The 22,361-nt window shown below is 39.1% G+C and overlaps 4 protein-coding genes across 8 annotated transcripts; 2 read left to right on the top strand and 2 right to left on the bottom strand.

Annotated features, from left to right (window-relative positions):
- Positions 1–2,023: 2,023 nt before the first annotated feature.
- Positions 2,024–4,027, top strand: LOC109186616 (adenine/guanine permease AZG1-like). The gene has a single exon (XM_019336680.1). It carries the CDS (start codon positions 2,105–2,107, stop codon positions 3,827–3,829), a length of 1,725 nt encoding a protein of 574 aa, XP_019192225.1. The 5' UTR covers positions 2,024–2,104; the 3' UTR covers positions 3,830–4,027.
- A 3,304-nt stretch (positions 4,028–7,331) lies between these two features.
- Positions 7,332–10,142, top strand: LOC109186619 (phosphoglucan phosphatase LSF2, chloroplastic). 3 transcript variants are annotated; one of them, XR_002055152.1, is made up of 5 exons: positions 7,332–7,715; positions 9,038–9,243; positions 9,344–9,514; positions 9,608–9,871; positions 9,976–10,142. XR_002055152.1 is itself a non-coding variant. In XM_019336682.1 (5 exons), exons 1-4 carry the CDS (start codon positions 7,439–7,441, stop codon positions 9,809–9,811), a joined length of 858 nt encoding a protein of 285 aa, XP_019192227.1. In that variant the 5' UTR covers positions 7,332–7,438; the 3' UTR covers positions 9,812–9,834; positions 9,900–10,142. The 3 variants fall into 3 exon arrangements, 2 of the variants coding, with proteins under 2 accessions (XP_019192227.1, XP_019192228.1); XM_019336682.1 differs by having other exon boundaries at positions 9,608–9,834; positions 9,900–10,142; XM_019336683.1 differs by having other exon boundaries at positions 9,608–9,812; positions 9,913–10,142.
- LOC109186618 lies at positions 10,112–14,384 on the bottom strand. Its single transcript, XM_019336681.1, has 13 exons — positions 14,116–14,384; positions 13,656–13,820; positions 13,387–13,485; positions 13,170–13,301; positions 12,968–13,036; positions 12,725–12,821; positions 12,499–12,601; positions 12,047–12,242; positions 11,559–11,672; positions 11,208–11,339; positions 10,954–11,034; positions 10,607–10,723; positions 10,112–10,465 (listed from the first exon to the last, which is right to left on the bottom strand). Exons 1-13 carry the CDS (start codon positions 14,320–14,322, stop codon positions 10,361–10,363), a joined length of 1,617 nt encoding a protein of 538 aa, XP_019192226.1. The 5' UTR covers positions 14,323–14,384; the 3' UTR covers positions 10,112–10,360.
- A 912-nt stretch (positions 14,385–15,296) lies between these two features.
- Positions 15,297–20,993, bottom strand: LOC109186615 (potassium transporter 2-like). Of its 3 annotated transcripts, none has more exons than XM_019336679.1 (10): positions 20,641–20,993; positions 19,402–19,632; positions 19,088–19,319; positions 18,735–18,980; positions 18,593–18,646; positions 18,241–18,501; positions 17,955–18,007; positions 17,660–17,777; positions 17,320–17,574; positions 15,297–16,645 (listed from the first exon to the last, which is right to left on the bottom strand). In XM_019336679.1, exons 2-10 carry the CDS (start codon positions 19,438–19,440, stop codon positions 15,522–15,524), a joined length of 2,382 nt encoding a protein of 793 aa, XP_019192224.1. In that variant the 5' UTR covers positions 19,441–19,632; positions 20,641–20,993; the 3' UTR covers positions 15,297–15,521. The 3 variants fall into 3 exon arrangements, with proteins under 3 accessions (XP_019192224.1, XP_019192222.1, XP_019192223.1); XM_019336677.1 differs by having other exon boundaries at positions 19,088–19,322; XM_019336678.1 differs by having other exon boundaries at positions 19,088–19,322; positions 19,402–19,781.
- Positions 20,994–22,361: the final 1,368 nt, after the last annotated feature.

The raw sequence follows: 22,361 nt of genomic DNA on the forward strand, positions 1-22,361 counted from the left end.
TTGTTTCTTACTCCTACTTAATTAGTCACATAATTGCAATTGGGAATGATGTAAAGCTTATTTGGTGGGTAGCTTTAGAGGGGTTTTAACCACATATTGTACTAAGAGAACAACCAATTTTCAATTACAAAACATTGATCTGGTTAAGACTATGTACCGAGACTAATGTTATTAGGGTGGTGCTTGCACTCCTTTATGGGTGACAACGTTAATCGGATTTAGCACAACTGGAAATTTAACGGAAAGACTTAAATATAATTGACAGACAATAAAATCGATGATTGTATTGTTTCAAGTGTTCAAAATCAATTTAGAGTGTGTAACATGATTAAGTATATAACATGAGAGTGTGGTTGAGTGGAGAAGACTCATCCATTCTTATCCAAATGTCAAAAGTTCGATCTAACTATCCCACCTAATAGAGGTGTCTACAATTCAGCGAGAGAAATAGTCACTATGTTCGACGGTGAAAACCATGGATTACACCCAAAAAACACAATGATTAAGTATATAAGCTTGTTACAATTAAAAGTGTGTCATATTAGCCTATAGGCTAATAATAACCGAAACAATAGCTAGTAATTGCTTGTATTAACTACGAATGCATAGGCTCTCATACTAATAAGTGTTTGCATTAACTCTCGTCTTCTGATTGCCCTGAATTCTTTGACTTTTTAATTATTGCGGTAATACTTTGGGTTGGACCTACCCGATATCCCATGTACTTATCCAATTATGCGTCAAATGAATTTTAAGACAGTTACATTCATAAACTCAAACCTAAAACCTTTAGTAAGTTGGAAGAAATTCATTTCATCTCATCCCAAAGATTTTAATTTATCATTTTTTTTGTACGTAAACAACAATGATTGACATGTAAAAATTAAAGACTAGTTGAGGTATCAGAATCTTTATGATATTCAATCTTATCTTATTGATTAATGCTAAAATCAAATTTAAATATTTCTTCAATAGTTTTAAAATTGTGTACGTGGTTGAATGGTGCATATCCTTGATTTTTCCAAACGTGATTTCCATGTAGTGTTTAGTACCTCGATGGCAAGGATATGTGGATATATATGAATCTTAAAAATGTGGCATTGTCAATAATTAATGAGCAAATGATAATGTAAGGAAAAATAGATTAACATATACATATATACATCACAACCACCATCATTATCAACATAAATAGGTTTAATAATAATGAACAAAAAAAATCAAATCTTTCAATTATTTTGATGGTTATGTAAAACTTAAATTTCTTTGATAAATTTTATGTGTTTTACCTTTGTATTGGGCTGTTTTTAGGTTTTTCATTTTTCCTCCATTAGCTTTGAAGAAAATCTTGTAATTTATGTCATCGGCACCATCTAATCCTCTCAATTTGTAAATAAACAGGTTGTCAACATCAATCTAATAAGTTATTTTGGCGTACACGTTTGACCCCACAATACACAACGTCACAACTAGTCCACTCTCTTAATCATCCCGTCTCAATTTGTAAATAAACAGGTTGTCAACAGTAATTTAATAAGTTATTTTGGTGTACGTGTTAGACCCCACAATACATAACGTCACAACTAGTCCACTCTCTTAATCATCCCGTCTCAATTTGTAAATAAACAGGTTGTCAACAGTAATTTAATAAGTTATTTTGGCGTACGTGTTAGACCCCACAATACACAACGTCACAACTAACCCACCCTCAAAACCATCCCGTCAACACAGAAATTAGCTTTTTTAGTTGATGTAATAATATAACATTATATATTTCTTTTAAAAAAAATACTATGTTATCTTCTTTCCTTTTTGCTATTTATGAATTAGTAAAATACGTTATGTATTAAAAAAGAATTCACATATTAAAAAAAAAAATTCACAGAAATTTGGTCAAAAGAGTCATCATATTTAAGTGCCAAGGTCCAAGTATTTAGGAAAGAGGCCATAAGGGAAAGAAGAAAGGAAAAAGATTTTTTTTTAAAATAATAATAATAATAATAATAATAATAATAATAATAATAATAATAATAAAACAAAAAATATAGTATTTAAGCTACATCCTCCAAGAAAGAGCGATCAAGAACTTTCCAACTAACTCACAATGGACCTGGAGGCAGGGAGTTTATCTCCGCCACCACTTGCGGCGGCGGCGGCGGCCAACACTGGACGGTCTCCGGTGTCGCGTCTCAATTCCTTTGTAGAGAGAAGTCCAGTTGGCAAGCGTTTCAAACTCAAGGAGCGGAACACCACCTTCACCACCGAGCTCCGCGCCGGCACTGCCACCTTCCTCACCATGGCCTACATCCTCGCCGTGAACGCTTCCATCCTGTCCGATTCCGGCGGCACGTGCTCCGTCTCCGACTGCCTCGCCCTCTGCGGCGGCGACCCCACTGTCCCGCTCTCTAACTGCACTCAAATCGTGTCTCCCGACGAGTCCTGCAAGTTCAACCCCGTCAACCCCGGCTACGCCGCCTGTCTCGAGAAAACGCGGAAGGATCTGATCGTCGCCACCGTGGCGTCGTCCTTGATCGGTTGCGTGATTATGGGCGTGTTCGCGAATTTGCCGCTGGCATTAGCGCCCGGAATGGGCGCCAACGCGTATTTCGCGTACACCGTCGTCGGTTTCCATGGCTCCGGCAACCTGTCATATCAAAGCGCGCTCGCCGCCATTTTCATCGAAGGGCTCATATTCCTCCTGATCTCCGCGTTCGGTTTACGCGCTCGCCTGGCGAAAATGGTCCCCAAGCCCGTCAGAATCTCCTCCTCCGCCGGCATTGGCCTTTTCTTAGCCTTTATCGGCCTGCAAAACAATCAAGGGATCGGCCTCGTCGGCTTCAGCCCCTCCACGCTAGTCACGCTCGGAGCCTGCCCTCGCGACGGCGCACGTGCGGCGCTAGCGCAGGTCACAACCGCCGCGAACGGCACCGTTTCATTAGTCCCCGGCGGCACCGTCTCCGGCGATATCCTCTGCTTGCATGGCCGCATGGAAAGCGCGACTTTCTGGCTCGGAGTGGTAGGATTTGTAATTATCGCGTATTGTATGGTTAAAAACATAAAGGGCGCCATGATTTACGGCGTGATTTTCGTAACCGCCGTATCTTGGTTCCGGCATACCAGAGTAACCGCCTTCCCCGATACTCCCGCCGGGGATTCCGCCTATGAGTATTTCAAAAAAGTCGTCGACGTTCACAAAATCGAAAGCACCGCCGGAGCTCTGAGCTTCAAGAGCATCGGAAAAGGATTCTTCTGGGAAGCTCTGGTGACTTTCCTCTACGTCGACATTCTGGACACCACCGGGACTCTATATTCAATGGCGCGCTTCGCCGGCTTCACCGACGCCAACGGCGACTTCGAGGGGCAGTACTTCGCGTTCATGTCCGACGCGTCGGCGATTGTGATCGGATCGCTTCTCGGCACCTCGCCGGTGACGGCGTTCATAGAATCCTCGACGGGAATCCGGGAAGGCGGCCGGACGGGGCTGACGGCGCTGACCGCCGCGTGGTACTTCTTCCTCGCCTTCTTCTTCACCCCGCTGCTCGCCTCCATCCCGCCGTGGGCGGTGGGGCCGCCGCTGATACTCGTCGGCGTTCTGATGATGCGGGCGGTGACGGAGATCGAGTGGGGCGACATGCGGCAGGCGATTCCGGCGTTCATAACGCTAATCTTGATGCCGTTGACTTACTCCATCGCCTACGGGTTGATCGGCGGCATTGGAACTTTCATTATTTTGCACTTGTGGGACTGGATCGCGGGGTGGATGAGGAAATACAGAACAATTGAGGGGCCAACTAGCAATAATGTGAATTTGGATAATGGTGTCAAGTAGCTTAATATAATGATGGATGATGCTAAACAAAATTCTTGTTGATATGATTGATAAGCTAAGGTAAAGGGTCACCAATGTTTCTTTCATAGGAGCTTTCTTTTGTCCTTATTCCTTAGTACAGTGTTACAATGATGGGATTATTAGGAGAGAGTGGCTTATTATAAATTTAATTAGGATATATTATTATCATTATTACAATGTTGGTTGTATATACACATTTTTACCTTAATGAGTATTTTGGTTCCACCCAAAATACCATTTGGAATGACCCCCCAATCTCCGATTCGCAACAAATTAAATGGTTACGTCAACTTTGTCAATTTACATTAATAATAAAACAACTAGTGTTGTAAAGATAGGCCTAGGCGCCGACTAGGCACCTAATTCTTCTTAGTTGGTGCCCAACTCGATCGAGTGATATCTTTTACGTGCTCGGTTGCTCCTCTTCTATATTTCTCTAGCCATGTACACTATTAAACATATATAATTCACAGTTCTAAGTAGGAAAAGTAGAGACAATATACTCAAATTACTCGATCACCAAGGAGATGCCTAGGTGCTAGGCGCCTCCGGGTGCCCGACTAGCGCCTAGGCACCTAGGCGCCTTCGGGCGCCCGACTAGCGCCTAGGCACCTAGGCGCCTTCGGGCGCCTGACTAGCGCCTAGGCACCTAGGCGCCTGACTAGCGCCTAGTGCCTTCTGCAACATTGAAAACAACTATAAGTAAGATGATAGTGTTGCACTAATAAAATCAGTCATGTATATTGAAGATCAGAACATGTAAATGTGACAACCTAAACAATTTGTGTTCCAAAACATTCAATTCTAAAGACGTGGGTGTAATTCTCATGACTTGTGGAAATTTTTGTCAAAGTAGTTCAAGTGTAGTAATCACCATTGTGGAAAATGCAGCAAATACGAGAGACGTTGTACCTAAAGACGCTCCATATATAGGTGCAGATTATTACGACCATCTTGTCAACATTCATAGGGATATTATTGTCTCAAAGGTGTGAGCTAGCTATCTTGGTACGTATTGAATTGTATACATTTGTAGCATTCCATATAACTAAATATTATAAATAATTTCATTTTACCAAAAGGTTACGAGTTCGATTATTTCCAACACATTCTCGGTTGAGTCTGCCACATAAATTGTTCTTAGTGAAATTTACCTTTCTTATGTGGTTTGTGAGTTATTTACATAGAAGTAGGGTTTACCTAGTACATACAAACCATTGGGTAGTGACTACTGGTTATAGGCCTTATATGAATACTTCATACTAAATTTTTTGGATATGTTTAAAATTAGATCAGAGGTCGAGTTTATATATAAATTACTTAATTTCATAAAATATTATAATCTTCATTTTAATTTTATTTATTTTATTGGCTATAACTCTATAAGTGAAGTCATGATCTCAACATTATCAACTAGAACTTGATGAAGCTTGGAATTGACATGCATAAATGCAAATTATGGAATATATATGTGTGTGTGACAATAATAATAGATGCAAGTGATGAGTTGTAGGTTATATTAATGGTAGTCACTATCAATTCATCTGCTATTGCCCATTGGAGCCCTCTTCATCTGAAACTCAGATATAATAGGGTCCATCCCTATTTGAACTCCTCAACTTGCCCATTCCAAATCATTGATTCCAATCTTAGTTTGCAAGTGGATTGTTTGTTGGTAAAGATATTTCAAATTCATTTATAACTATGCATTTGTCAAAAATAGAGATTACAATAACAAGCTATCGATGTCAATCATCTATATATTAGTTATGTACATAATAATATTTTAATCCAATTAACTATGATGTTGTAACTGGTACCCTAATCTGATTCTATCAATATAATAGTGAATGTCCTAGTATCCTAACATGATTCAGTTGTGAATTCTTTAATGGGTATTATATATACTCTAGTTCGATTCAAACAGTAGCGAACACTTTAGTACCTTAACCCGATTTAGTTGTGAATACTTTAATGGGTACTATATATATCTGAGCTTAATCCAATTCAAAAAGTAATTCGTAAAAACATCTCAAATTCGATCCATAATCAGTAAATCATTGGAATCAAAACGGGCAAATTAGAACGATGGATGATTGTCGTTATCCAAATAATGGACAAGAACCGAACATTGGCACTAAACATATATATACACAAGTGAAGTGATGTTCTTTGAGGAAAGATACCAAACTTTATAAGGCAAGGGAGTGGTGGTGTTTGGTTCGAGCAAGAAAGAACACGTGGTGTGTAGTGTTTGTAACATGAAGTTGTGTATATCCGAAATGTTTGGAAGGATTCTCGTTAGTTGTTGTTGATGAGGATTTATCAACTTAAAACTCGGAAGAGATAACGAGGAGCTGGTCACAGAATCAGTTCTTTGTCGGTCGTTGATGTGGCACCCCATTCATCCACTTACAATATATATATATATAATGTTCCAGTGAGGGGTTCCTTGTGTGCAGTGAGCACCAGTCTAGCTTCTGTGGTTTATGTTCAGTTGAGTTATCATGATTTACATCCTCCCAAATGCTCTGTTGGGTCGGGGTATGGGATCCATTAGGATTGAGGTTCCGCCTTTGGAAAAATAATAATGTTCTAGTGAAACAACATCTTTACGTGAGACTGTGAGACACAACACGAATACATGCAGTCTACTACAAGAATGCACATACACTAGATTGTGTGCGCTTATGTTAGACAAATTACACACTCTAATCTCTATACGTGCAATAGACTATATGTATTTATGATGTGTATCACGGGAAGATGTTGTCTCATTTGATTATATATATATATATATATATATATATATATATATATATATATATATAGAGAGAGAGAGAGAGTAATACACACACACATCATTTAATTTGCTAGCTACTCTCAACACACATATACTTTTGTTACCATCCTAACCTCGTCCGTGTATGAAAGATTTTAAAGGATTTGATCTCATGTTCGAGAGCTTTTTATCGTTGTATTTAATAAATAATTGATGGAGGAGATAAATTGTGAAATATGTCTTAACAGTTCACAAATTTATAAATGTTTTAATTTAGAACTGTGCACTATGTGATGACTAGAACAAAACTAAATTTACTATTTTTTTTATTTTTTTTTGTGAATTGGGCAACCATTTAAGATGTACTTTGGGAGGGGAGGGGGGAAGCGCCTTTACAGTAGGGTATATGAATAATTTTATAAATATGATGTTTGTAACTCTAAATGTTTGATAGTCACAATTAATAAAAATCTCTTTACTTTTCGTGGTATAGACTCTAAATTTTCATTTTTATTTTTTGTTCTTGATCTCATTTTTGTCAACAGATATTACATTGTAAGAACTCTTTCGGACTTAGTAAATTCCTTTTTATTATGAGGGAATTTTTATATATTAAATTCATCAAAGCCCTAAATGGCTAAATTATTATTATGGAGGCTTGGGTTCAGGCTTTTTAGTTTTGGTCCATGATCCATATCCATTGGAGTCGGCGGCGGCATTCATGAAATTGTCGCATAAATGTTCATGTGACCCATAACAAAAAAGTGTTGGAGAAATCAGAAATCCCATCAGAATTCCAGAGAAAAATGGGAGTTCTACATCTGGGCAATTCAATTGCTCCACGCTTCATCACTTCTTCACAAGAGACTCCATTGATTTTCTGTCCTCTGAGCAAAAGCAATGCCATTTATGCGCCTATTATTGTCAGGGTCGCGAGACAGCCCTCCAAATGGAACAAGATTTCTTCCAAATTGAGTGGGAGTGAAGTTGGGAAAGGGGTTTCGGGCAAGAACAAAATGGAGGAGTACAACGTAGCCATGAAGAGGATGATGAGGAACCCATACGAGTATCACCATGATCTGGGTAAGTGTTTTCTTCAAATCACTAATTTCTGGTAAAGCTGGTTTCTTTTTTTCAAATTGAGCAATCATCATCATTATCACATTGTTGATAGCTATTTCCTCAGACTGTGAAATGCCTTGATCTTGCTCTTGTGGCTTTGATTTGCTTTTTGTTTCCTCATATTTGGTTTAGTTCCCATGGCTTTTTGTGAGAATTGGACCCTTTTTGTTGCTTATACTATTGCTAGGCTTTTGTACTTCTAGATTCTTTTACAGCCTTTTTACTACTTTCAATGAATTTGTGATTTTTTTTCCTTTTTCTTTTTGGGATTGAAATTTTTCCTGTCACAGTTTTTGAGTGATGAGAGAAACCCACAATCACTAGTGTGCTAAACCCCGCCCTAGACCCTAGCTAGCAAAGGATCACAAGGAGCTAAATTAGTCTTAGATTGTCCATAGCTGATCGGCTCAAACCAAGACCAATAGGCTACTTCCACTACGAATCGAACTTGTAATCTTGTGGTTACCAAGTTAACAGTCTGACCAACTTGGTTGGATTGCCCTGGTGACACCCTTTTTGATTCTAGTGAATATGAAATTGAGATAGAATGGAATATTTGTGAGCCTTTCATTACTGGTGACCTCTAGTAAGGGGATGCCTAGCTGTTTGATGTAAAAATGGGAACTTTGTTATTAGATGTTAAGATGAAGTTGTAAACTATGGACAGCTAGCAAAGGAAAAGGGATCTGGGAGTCTGGGACCATTCATTACACTTTTTGATCAAGAATGCACTGTGTGGTGACTTAGAGTTTGTGGTTCTACCAGCCAAGCTTTTTGGACAAGTAAAGAGGAATATGTACATATGGTGGATGACTTTTACATCTGCCTTCATTTCATTAGTTGAAAATTAGATCGAGTCAACTCTCCTGGTAGGCTGGAACTAAGGCGTTGAGTGTGATAGATTCGGTTTTCTGTCTTTGTGGAATTCAATCATGTGATGTATAAATCTCCACGGTGGTATTGCATCTGAGGCCTCTTTGTAATACATTTTAGGATGGGTCTTGAAGCAATGGCAATTACTATGTGGTTTCTAAATCAACTGTTTGTTGAGCATATAGCCATTAATGTGCAATCTAACTATTAGCTTAAGCTTTTAGTTGATATGGAGCACATGCTTCAATTCTGTTAAGGTGTCTAGATGTTGAATTTGTGGCTATACGAGTCTTATAACTGGAAAGTGTTTTTTCCCAATGTGCATTACTGTATATGGATAATAGGTTGTGGTGTGCAGTTTATATGGATTGTTGTGATCTACAATGCTAATAGCGTGTTCCTTGCTTCAGGCATGAACTATACATTGATAACTGAAAATCTCGTTGTTGGTTCTCAACCTCAGAAAGTCGAAGATATAGATCATTTGAGGGAGGAACAGAACGTGGCCTATATTCTGAACTTGCAGCAGGATACAGATGTTGAGTATTGGGGAATAGATCTCCCGTCTATAGTAAAAAGATGCAAAGAACTTGGAATTCATCACATGAGAAGCCCTGTAAGCTAATCCCCCGAAAAACCACTTCGTGAAAATTGAAATCCTTTTTGGACCGCCCCTTAATGTCATGTTCTTCTTCCTTCCCGTGCATTATTTACAGGCGAAAGATTTTGATCCAGATTCCTTGAGGAGCGGTTTGCCTAAAGCTGTTTCGTTATTGGAATGGGCCATTTCTGAAGAGAAAGGACGAGCCTATGTACATTGCACGGCTGGATTGGGGAGGGCTCCCGCTGTGGCAATTGCTTACATGTTCTGGTTTTGCGACATGGATGTAAGAGCGATGTTCTATAGCGGTGGCCCTGATCTTCTCTTCTATAATACCGAATTTTCAATTTAACCATGTTTTCTGTTGGTTACTGAACAGCTAACTACAGCATATGAGACGCTCACTTCGAAAAGGCCTTGTGGACCGAACAAAAGAGCAATACGCGGAGCCACGTATGATTTGGCTAAAAATGAGCCTTGGAAAGAGCCCTTTGAGAATCTTCCAGACCATGCCTTTGAGGGCATAGCAGATTGGGAAAGGACACTGATACAAGACCGTGTTCGTGCTCTCCGGCATTCTTGAGGTGTTTCTTTAACTCAATGACAAGTATATGGATTGTCTTTGACTGCTTTATTATTACATTGTTCACCAAAAGTTGCTTACTTGTTTTTCCATGGTCACAGGCTAACAGGAGTGGAAGCAAACCCCTGGGGGCTGGGCCTGGGAAACTGCAGTTACACCCAAGAATTGCATTGTTCTGTTCTGCAAAAGTTTAGATTTTTACTCTAAATAATTTTACTGTAGAAATAAAGAAATAAAAGAATTGACAGCTTACTGACTGTCAAATGACAAACTCTGATGTATCTATCTGGAGCATATAAATGATATCATAAAGAAACTATTTTGATTTGAATAGTTCTGGAGTCTGGGTAAATTGCTTTTTACTGTGTAATTGTAAGGTGTGCTCTCTAGATTTCTACATCTGTCAACTACAAAGAAAGCAAAGACTATTACACTTCACTTCCTTTATGGTGAATCTGTTTCTGGTTTTGTTCAACGTGTGGGTAAATCTGTAAAAATGACACATAATTTCCTTACAAATTCTACACTAGGATCTAGGATGAAAAAGGATCAGCTCCCAGCCATTTCAACTACTGCTGCAAGTGATTGTAGCCTTGAGAGTTGTTTTTGCCGGCGCCCTAAATGGAAACCAGTCATTATCCACAAGAAGCAGACCTGATATGGAGAAGAACAAGTAAAGAATAGTGTTAGTGATTCAATGACCATTTCATTTCATATGGTCTAGAATCAAGTCTGCTCCTTTCTTTTGGCATATAAATGTCTGAACAGATTTTAGTGTAGGAATGTTTTACACACAGGCAGGGCATATAGAGAGACTGTTGAGACTTTGCCATTTAGCGTGCTGAATAGTAGCTTGTACATGCCAGCTGCTGTAGCGTCCCCGAGCCTTTGAACGATTACATCTATGCATACCTGTGGCAAGATGGTTCGTGTGAAAACATAAGCCAATGCAATAGCATTACAAGCAAGCTGCAATTCTTGGCCTCGGGGGTATGTGAAACAGTGAAAACGTTAAAATCTACATTAATAGAAGTTTTTTGATAGGCGCTAGTGTTTTTCTCATTGTACTCATTCGACAGCATGAATAATCAGTATAATGCTGCAGAAAGAAGATTAAAGGAATTTATAGAACTATTTCATACCTTTGCTTTATACTTCTCTTCCTGTGAGACAACGGTGAAAAGGAGTTCCCTTCCTGGCCTAGTTACTACATAACTGACGACCTAAAAAATTTTAAAAACATTGTGAGGTCCAAATTTCACGAAAGATTATTCCTTAATTTTTGCTTCTTCTCTGATGTAAACCAGCAGGTTCCATTAGAAAAGTAGTACCCTGCAAAACAGGGACAATACAAACTATACAAGGCAAAAATGAAGTGTCAAGAGAAAAGACGAACCTTTCTAAGAGTTTCAGATATGGCCACTTGAACCCATGTAGGCCATATCGCCAATGTAATTAAATTAATGCACGCAACAAAGGGAGAAGAGCAAATGGCTAAAGTAATCCCAGCAACAGTAAGGATACGCCCCTGTAATGAAAAGAATATAGCAAAAGCAAAATGAGACTAAAGATTACAATTTGACTAGCTTCAGTCTTCAGAGACTATTTTGTATTATTATTTGCAATGCTCATACATATTAGCAAACATAACATCACGCTAGTGGAAAATTGACTGACTTCTTTGCACTAATCATCAAGGCAGCTAAGCAAACATTTTATGAAATTCAATGAGACAGCAATGCATTACCGTTAATGTAAGTTGTCCTATAAGGATGAAAACAGCAATGAAGCTATTGATCTCAGCTAATAACCTCCTTCTCCCGACAGGATTTGTAACTGTTTTCGCAATAACAGTCACTTTCTGCAAAAGAAAGGGTGAGGTGAGGCAGCACTAGTTAATAATTTTTCAACGTAAGCTCGAGATGATAATTTTACATGCATGCATCACAGTGAAATTTTCGGAAGACTAAGAGACAATAGAGCAAGTGAGTAATTTTTTGATAAGTACAAGTCTGCAAATTCTTAAGCAACTCACTCAATTTTACTCGATGTCCATATATACATGTAAGTATGTATGTATGATGCCTATTGTCTGATTTAGGCACTGATTAGCTGTTTTTCTTGTACTTTTCCACAATTCCCTTCATAGGATTTGCTTTCAAAGAATACTTAGTTGTGTACATACAAATAAATACATTTATTTATATCAAAACCGCAAAGAAGAACCTTCTTTACCTGAAAGTAGAAGAAAGAGGAGATAACTGCACCTAGCCACAAAAATAACGCAACATATTGCAAATATGTTGACGACAAAATAAGCCGTATCCCATCTAATATGGCCCAGAGCTGAGGCTTTTCTGTTGATGACGAACTTGGAGAAGAATTTTTCGGTGGTGGCTCAGTTTGATTAGCATGATCAGTATCATCTAACCTAGATAAGAAGGAAACAAAAACAAATAAAACCTTGTAAGTCATGCCTCTATATATTTTGAAAGCATCCTATGTAGATAAGATGCTCTAAAGTCTCAACTTTGGGAACCATTAACCATTTAATAAATAAATAAATAACTGGTAGCTAAACTTGCACTAGGTGAACAGAAATTTTATGTGATGAAGATTAAAGGAAAGATGGTGGAACTCGGGAGGAACCGCCGAAAAAAAAAGAGAAATAGATATGGAATATGAACCTGAGGGGAGATTGTTCTTCAGAAAGATGTGAGATATCTTTGTTTATTCCCTTAGACGACTGTGAAGCAAGTTCCATGAGAAGTGCCGCAACAAGAAGTAAATCTTCAAGGAAAAAGGTAGAAATATTAAAAAGAGAAAATTGGATCAAAGAAAAACAGGTGAAAACTCAGCAAAGTAAAAGATTAAGCACATCCAGCCTTTAAAAGTTGCACAAGCCGTACATACATGGTCCTAACCAAGCCATTCCCGTGGCAAATAGTGAACCAACGAGCTGGCCAAGTGTAGCACCAGCACCAATGAACCCAAACAATCTCGAACCTGACTGAAAATGAAGATGATTACATTTATGCTTAAACAAATCTTATATAATTGTCCAAAGCACCAAAGTTTGGGATACAAATTATTAAAGATTGAATTGCAGGAGGAAAGGAAAGTAAAAGAATAGACGTTAAATAGAAGCATTCTAACCTCACTATCCATCACATCAATTACTCTAGCCCAAGTCGAGGAGATTGTGAGAAGATTAAGCAGCGCAACCTGTAAAAAGATACCACAAGTAAGCAAAAATTCCCTTTCAGGGACTAAATCTCAAATCTCCAGCAAAAAAAAAAAAAAAAAAAATTGATAAATTTACTTGAAATGAGGATGATGGAAATAAAATGCATTTTACCCAAAGGAAAAAGCCAATTCTCACAGAGATGTAAAACCATCCATGGTTGCCCCACCCAGCCAAAGATGAAGGAATAGTTTGGTCAACATTGACCTTCAACTCCTCTTTTACATTGGACATGGAGAGAAATCCCTGAACACCACAAGTCCACTTCATTCACTACAACTCTCGAAAATTCATCACCAAAGCAGAGCTTTTATTTTCCATTAGTTCTCACCTTGAGATGAAAAATTGAGCTTCCCGGTGTAGAAGAAACCCACAAGGTAAAAAATACAAAAAGAGAAATCGCAAAGAACCTGTGTATCAAGGCCAGAGCCTGAAGGAGCAGCAATTTGAATTAACAAGTGAATTAACAAACTCCAAACCGAAATGTCATTGTCATCATATAATGCAAATAAATCGAGACGAAAATTTTGTAAAGTCATAGCATCCATACTCCATAACATAGCATTGAAGGTAGAATCGAGCAAGTCACTGTTTCTATACCTTGGCTTTGGAAAGATTAGGCAATGTGAAAATCAGTGTGGAAAGCGGGGCAGCAACCAATGTAAGAACTAACGATCCCACAAATAAACCTGGTAAATTCCCTAACCCTAACGACATTGCGCCATCATCTCGTAAAGGAAGAACTACAAAATACGCACTTAGAATCTGCAAATCGCCCCCACAAAAAATGTAAGCATTTCGCATAGACAAAAAAAAAAGACAATTTATGCATAACCTTCTTTCATTAGCTAATTATTGAGCTTTCAATTAGTTATCATTATATATTTATATACCGGCGCGCATCTATGCCGCCGTTGACTGAACTTTAAGCTAAAATCAGACTGAATGAGCTAAAAATGAATCAGAAAGATCAAAATTCTACAGAGTGTTAATGCTAATTTCGATCTGGAAATAAACTGAAACTGAAATTCAGAGGCTTATGAAATGAAGGGTGGCTTACGAAGAAGAAAGTGGAGGCGGAAGATAGCAAAGCCGAGGTTTCGTGAGGGTGAACAGTGACGAACCACGACAAGATTGCGTGTGATCGAGGAGTTTTAGCCTCCATATTCATCGCCTTCCCCTTGTACCTCTCACTGGAATTCTTACGCCCTAAAGAATTTAGTGTGTTGTTTTCTCTTTCTCTACCAAAACTTCCATGGATCCTCATCAGAAACGGGTTTCCAGTGGCATGCTTTGATAGATTTGAGCTGCATTTTCCAATCGTTTTTTTTTATTTAATTTTCTTTTTTCATTTTTTGAAGAATATAAAAGACAATTATACTATATGTACTCTCAAATTTTGTTACCTTATTTTTACTTCATGACGTTGTCATAAGATATTTTCAGATCCTGAGAAAAGTAATAAGAGGGAATAAAAATTTGTAGTAGAAAATGAAAATACATACATTTTTCTATAAAAGATAACTGTTAAATTGAAATACGATAATTATATTTTATCCACTCAACTATTCGGAGTATTATTTGTATTTTTTTGTTTCATTTGAGCTTAAGTTATGTACGATTATGCATTAAAAGTTTAAACTAGTGTCATAATTCGTTTGGTCAATTTTGTGATGCAAAACATTATTACATTAATGATTGTGGTACAATCTTAAAAAATTGTCAACTTATGTGGGAGTTAGATTTTTAATGTATACTTTTGTATATTAGAAATAATCTCAAGTCAATTGGCCAAATAGTTTATGAGATAAGAGATTTATTATGGCCCCATAACAAACTTATTGGAAGATTGTTAGTGGATTATAGAGTATCAAAGGGAGTGTCTCATATTTTGGTAAATGTTTTCTTCTAAAGTGCTCCGAGTTTGTTGGCGGTTGACTAATTGATAACCCATCCCCCAACTTCCCTTATACATAATATTTTGAATGAGGACAAGATGACTATCTTTTAGTGGTGTTAATTTGAGAAAATGATTGCTAGTTTTGTCTTTTAATAAAAGAGAGGAAATATCATTAATTTAGATCGTCAAACAAAACATAAACAAGAATAGAAGGAGGTTGATGAAGCAAATCTCTGCAACCTGACATAGAAGCGGACTTCCTATCTACAAGGTAAACAGTCCAGTTTGCAGATTGCTTATGTTGTGAGTCAAAAAATAACAATAATAATAAATTGTAGTACAAATGTGCAATAAACCATATCACTTATATGATGTTATTTACAAACTTCTTTCTACATGTTAACATTGAAATAAAAGACAACATTTCCCAAGATTCATAAGTTGAGATTTCACATGGAAGAAGAGTACTTTACTACTACATATATATAACATGTATCACTATTCTCTTAACACTCAAAACAAAGAACCTTGTAATATAATATAGAAAATTTCATCCTTTTTTGGATTCAAACAACATAAACCATGCCAACTTCAAGAAGAGACGCCGGCGGAACCTTCAACGACACATCTGTGCCTCTGCAATTCCTCCCCAGAAAATTATACCCGAAATTAATGGCCAATCTCTTGAAAAGAGACGACCCTTGTTTCGTTCTTACGTGCGAATGTCCGAGGATGAAGGCTATGCCGGCCTGTTGCGCCGCGTACAGCTCTTCCAGCTCCGATTGCAGCTGAATCTCCATTTCCGACCGCGAGTCCACCTCCGAAGATTCCTCGTCCACCGCAAACCTCACTCTTTTCGGCGCCGGCGGCAACCTCTCCGTCACGTCCGTTACGCTCTCGGCCGTGGGGAACCCTGCGGATACGCTCGCGGGCTGCAGGCTTTCGTCGTCGGCCTCGAACGCCGGCGATCTGGAGAGCGCCACGGTTCCGATCACGGCCAGCCTGTATTCCCCCGGCGACGCGCCGGACTGCGACCCGTCAACCTCGTCGGACGCGTCGATGACGCCGTGAGCTTTGTACCAATCGTACCGGATAAAATCCGCCAGCATACCCACAAGCTCCGTTTCGAATGAATCCACGTCCTGGTGAACATCCCGGTACCCATACCGGACAATGCACCGATAAGACCGGTGAGACGCGGGCCCCACCCGTCCCACAAGATACCGCTCCGCCGGCGGCACAAACGGGACCGGCACCGACTTAATACAGACAAAAACCAGAACTCTGTGAAAAGCAGGAAGGTTGGTGACGAACCGGGAAAAGTTGGCCGGAATCCCTGAAGTGAGATCGGTGAAAACCAGGCCGATTCCGGGCACACGAGAGATTCCCAGGCTGGGGCCTAAAGCGAGCAGCCATTCCAGAGAAACTTTGTTCTGGAGATCGAATTCGTATTTCTTGATGGTGGCGTAGTGCCAGACGAACATGACGGTGAGGAGGAAGAGAGAGAGGAGGATGGGGAGCCATGCGCCTTCGAGAAACTTGATGAGAGAGGCGGCGAAGTAGAGAAGCTCGATGGATCCGAAGAGGAGGAGGAAGCAGAGAGCGAGAATGGGAGGTTTGTGCCAGCAGAGAATGATGACCAGTGAAGTGAGGCATGTAGTCACCAGCATCACTGCCATCACTGCTAATCCTGCAATGGATACAACAAACATATTATCATATCGGGACAACCTTAGCCAAGTTGATGATCAGACGGGATATTAGCTTTGGTTACAACAAGGTTTCAAGTTGGCAATGATCTATTGACCTTCTTAGTTTGAACAGTTCAGAATTGGTTTATTACGTGCACAACGTTAGCTAGTGACCATAAGTTTTCTGGTCACAAAACAATAAAGACCCTAATCAGTAAAGGATCACAAAAGGTTGGGCCAATGTTAAAAAATTGCTAGGCGCCTAGGCAGGTGCCTAGAATGCCTAGGCGGGCACCTAGGAGGCCGACCGCCTAGCGCCTAGGCGACGATTAATTAGCGCCTAGGCGCGATTTTTACAACACTGGGTTGCGCATAGCTGACAGGCTAAAGGTCAATAGACCGTTTCTGCTGAAAGTCGAACATATTACCTTGTGGTTACCAAATCAACAACCTAATTAACTTGACCGGATTGACCCTATACATGTCATTTTTCCCAAGTCATATGGAGCTATAGTATTGAAAAGATAATTGAAGCATGTGCTCCATCTCAACTAAAAGTCTAAGTTGATAGTTGGACCGCATATTTATGTTTATATTATATTATATGAGATTGGCTCTGATACCAAATTGAAACATGTGTTCCATTCCAACTAAAACTCTAAGCTGATGGTACCTGATGCATTCCCCATGTGCTTTGTGTCTCTGAATCCAATGGTCACAGCAACACAAAGGATCATTAGTATCCAGTTGATCTCTGGGATATACACCTGCCCATGTATTTCATCAGAGGTGTGAACAACCTTAACTCTTGGGAAACAACCTAGGGATTGGCTCTGGTTGATGATTGAGAATGTTCCACTGATGATTGCCTGACTGCCAACTACCGACGCCAGAATGGCGATGACGAGCACCGGCCACCTCACGCTTTCTGCATTTGCAGTTGAAGCCGACAGTCAGACCGCACATTTATGTTTTATATATTATATGCTCGAACATCTAGGGGGAAATGATACCTGGAACTGATACATAGAAACCAATCTGGTGAATGGTGTGATGATGCCTTGATAGAAAAGCTGCTTGGCCCATGTATGCTAAGATCAGTGCTGGATAAACCAGAAAGGTGAAAGCAATCTGACATGGAAAAGACAAAAATTAAGAATGAGACGATAAATAGAGTCTGGTTCTCATGAGAGCAACTTTCAGAAAACGCTTGAAAGTGCATTCGTGATATCTGACACTATATTTGGAAACCGTTTTTTAAATGTACTGTCAAAGCGTTTTCAAATGCATCGTTCAATAAAGATATACCTGAATTGCAGCATACGAGAAGTGACCAAGATCAGCAAACATTGCTTCAGATCCTGTTATGAAGTAATACACAATGTTGACACTTGTCAATTAAAAGACGTGTTCTGTCTTGACTAAAAGTCTAAACTGATAGTTAGACTATCCATCGAAACTCGACCCATGACCTTTTGTCTGGGTCTTGTTTCGATAGGATACGTTCTGTTCTGTTCTGCCTCGTCTAAGCTAATAGTTGAACTACGCATTTATATTTTATATACTCAACCGTCAAAAGTTGAAGGCTTTTTACCAGTAATGCAGAGAAGAATTCCTCCCAATGACATCCACCCTCTTTGTCTAGTCTTCTTCAAGAACTTAACCATGTAATAAGGGGAAAGAGCTTTGTATATATGGGGATTCCAGTGGAAGATGTTATACAATCCGAGAGCACTGATGCAGAGCAGCCAAGCAAGCACAACCGGGGCGAAAGCAAAACCAATTCGATGTGTCCCATAATGTTGTAACGCAAACAGGCATACTAGGATGACACAGGTAATAGGAATCACAGCATCTGAAACATAAGATTCATGGAAATACATGACAAAACTGGATTCGGTTTGGCAGGATATGGGTAACTGTTAAGGAACGAAGACGAAGCTTACACTGGTGGTGATCTTTAGACATGGATAACTCGAGCCCAGAAACTGCCGAGAAAACTGCAGATCAAGTAGATTGGATTGTCAGCCATGGAGAGAAATCATCGAGGGAAAACATACTAAAACCAAACCAGAAATGTATGTATACCCGATATGGCTGGAGTAAGCAGTCCATCTCCAATGACCATACAAGTGCCAAGTAGAACCAAGATTAGCAGTGCAGTGTGGAGTGATCTGTGCTTTTCGAGCACCACTTTCACCTTCGAGCTGTTCTTGGTTTCGGGTGGGGGCTCGAGTTTATAAGTCGAAAGAGCTTCATCAGAAATCTGTCGGTTTGGGAGAAGGCTAACTTTGGCATGCCTGCATATCAGAGAATACAGTGCAAAAGTACCACCTGCAACACAAGAACGAACAGTCCAACGATTTGATATCAGAAATCAGAAAACGATAACATTCTTTCGGGTATTATTGGCTGTGGATACTTATTACTTAGTTACTTACCCTCTCCATTATCGTCAGCTCGAAGCACTATAAACACGTACTTGAATAGAGGGACAAGAGTTAAAGTCCAGAAAACAAATGACAGAACACCAAAGATTTCTTCATTCGTCTCGGAGTGATGAATGTCTGCTGCAAATGTGCTCTTGTAGACATAGATAGGGGAGATACTGAGATCCCCATACACCACCCCAAGGCTTTGGTATGCTAGGATCAACGTCGTCTTCCACGAACCCTTCTGCAACAGGAAAATCGTTTCGTTAAGATTCAGAACATCATAGTCCGGCTCCAAATGCAACAATACCCAGGAAATGTACCTTTGCAGTGTCCCAACACTTGCCATTCTCAAGATCCATGTTTTTTTTTTTTCTCCAGATTCCTGCACTGATTTAATCAGTTTTGATGGAACTTTGAGCCGATTATGCTGGTTTTATAAACAAACGAATGATATTTTCGTGGATGAATACGACAGAGCAGCAGCATCATATGACAAAAAAGGAAGTCCTCACATGGCATACTTGCATCTTTGCTATTCTGCAGCCTTTCATCTTGACAAATAAAAAGTAAAAATTCAGCTCGAGCAACCCGACGAATTGCACAAAATCTAGTTTTTACTCATCCTGTTCTCTCATTATGAAAACACTATACAGCATTTGGGTTAAAGCTGATAACTTTGTGGTGGGATGTTGATAGTTTGCTGTTGGAGAACAAGAAATTTGCCAAAATCAGTGTTAGGTTCAACCATGAAAGCAATGTAAGTACAGCACTCTTTCAAGTTCATATTAATAATTAGCATCCCAGCCAGTCAGAAGAAAGCAGGAAATTGCAAATGGAAAGCCAGCCAGAAGCACATGACCCAACAGACAGTTCACATCTGCATTATCCAAATCAATCACACCGGGGGCAACCCAAACAAAGTTGGTCATACACTGTTAACTTAGTAACCACAACGTTACAAGTTAAACTCCAGTGGGAGCAACTTGTTAGCCTTTTTTATTTGAGTCAGTCATGCCTATGGGCAACCTAGACTGGTTTACCACTATGGTCTATTAGCTTTCTTGATTTGAGCCAACCAACAATGGGCAACCTAGACTGGTTTACCTCTATGGTCTATTAGCTTTCTTGATTTGAGCCAACTAACAATGGGCAAACCTAGACTGGTTTACCTCTATGACCTATTAGCTTTCTTAATTTGAGCCAACCAACAATGGGCAACCTAAGCTGATTGACCTCTTTGTGGTCATTTGCTGACTAAAGTTTACTCAGTACACATTCGGACTATGGTTTCTCTCATCATAAAAAAAAAAAAAAAAAAAAAAACAATCACACCAAGTTTGAGCCCCACGGAAATAATGGGGATTTATGGACAAAAACATTTACTATACCCACATCCCTATTAAGTGACTGCACTGCCAAACTTCCATCCACCTTCCGAGGGAAACCCAAAAAGAAAGAACACAAAACACACAGATATGGCTCAAGCATTTCAAGAATTAAAAATGTCTGCTTTCTGCCTTTCTTAACTGGTTTTTCACTAAAGGGTATCAAGAAATTACCCAGAAACTCAGAAAGGCAGAATCTTGATGCTCCTTTTAGGCAGTAGCACACTAGCACCCACCCTAGCTGCAAAAAAATGGCGATGGTGATGGAGAGGAAATCAAGAAACGTGATTGGAAAGCTGAAAAGTGGGAAAAAAAAGGGTTGGCAATATAATGGTTTTTAGGATTGAGGAAGTTGCAGGAGGGGAGTAGATTTTGTTGTTTTATAGAGGCAACCCCACGTGATTGCCTGATTAGAACATGGACCCTTTCTGTCTTCAACCACTTCTGGTAGCTGGTCCCTTTCTCTTTCAAAGTTTTCACCTCTCACCCTCTCTGATCTTCAATGGCAAACACGTTTATTACCCCCAATGATTTCAATGGTTGCTTTATGAGAAAAACACACCATTTTGCCTTATCATTATTTACCAATTACTTTTTCCTCCATCATATTGTTCCCACCAATAAATCTTCCACCTTTTTCTTGCCTATAGCATAAGTGGATCGGATTCACTGATTAACTATCTCAAACTGTTATGATCATAAAGTTTTTAACTTTTTTTATTATAGATGGATCTTTAGACTTGTTGCTAGTTTGCTACATTAACAATCAATTTATCAACTGTTCAAATGCTAAATTATAAAGTTTCTTTCTTTTTTTTTTTGCTATAAGGTTATTCTTGACCTCGTTGTTACATTAGTTGTCTATTGACCAACTGTTCCGAAATGCTGAATTATAAAGCTTGTAGCATTTTTTTGTTTACATAGGACATAGGTTGGTCCTATACTCCTATGCTCAAAAATTGTAGTTACATTAATGATTCCGTTGACCAATTGCCCTAAAATGTTAGGGTATAAATTAAAGCTTCTAGCTTTGTGATGCTTTCCACCTAAGAAAGATGGGGAGTTGATAAAACCCAATCTGGGGGTGGGATTGGAACACATAACAGGAAACATGGGGATCTGTCGTCCATATACAATGCTCGCCGCAGGAGATTATATTATCATATCTGATATCAGAATTGATGCATATATATCATCGAAAGAGTACTGGTACGGTTGTTGTTTAAGGATGTTTGATCTGTAAAAGTTCATCATCATATCGCATGTGACAAATCAAAAGATTCGATCGACATTCTTGGTGGCTTCAAAAGACTGTTGTGTTTCGTCAGAATGCCCAAAAGCGACAGTGGGATAGAACGTGACGAGAATCTTTACCACATTCTCCGCATGTAATATGTACTGGATAAGAGGGAGGGATTATGAGAAATAAACTTTTTTTTTTTTTTTCTTTCTTTCTCCCAAAATGTTAAAATTCACAACTCCAAGGGGTCTCACACCCGACCCAACAGAACATTTGAAATAATGTAAACTCATTGTTCTAGCATATGATATCCCGCCGTCCTGCTTTCTTATCCTAATTTGGATTTAATTCGAATTAAATCGTAAAAATTATTTATTTAATTTCCAAAAAATACGGTTCAAAACTCTTTAACTTCCATACTTGCCTTAACTATTCCTTTATAAACTACCGCAAAGTATTCAAGCTTACAAATAAATAAAAATAATATATTTAACCAAATTTTAACTAGATGACTAATAATTAATTGATTCAAACTCTTTCACGGATTTCATTTTTTTTATTATTAATTATTTTTGCTTGGGGAAGGATGTGGAATTCTTTGCATGTGCACATGTAACCAAATGGGGGAAACATGTTTGTCACCTTTGGCTTGTGT

This window comes from Ipomoea nil, unplaced genomic scaffold, assembly GCF_001879475.1.
Source record: "Ipomoea nil cultivar Tokyo-kokei standard unplaced genomic scaffold, Asagao_1.1 scaffold1407, whole genome shotgun sequence".
Lineage (NCBI taxonomy): Eukaryota > Viridiplantae > Streptophyta > Magnoliopsida > Solanales > Convolvulaceae > Ipomoea > Ipomoea nil.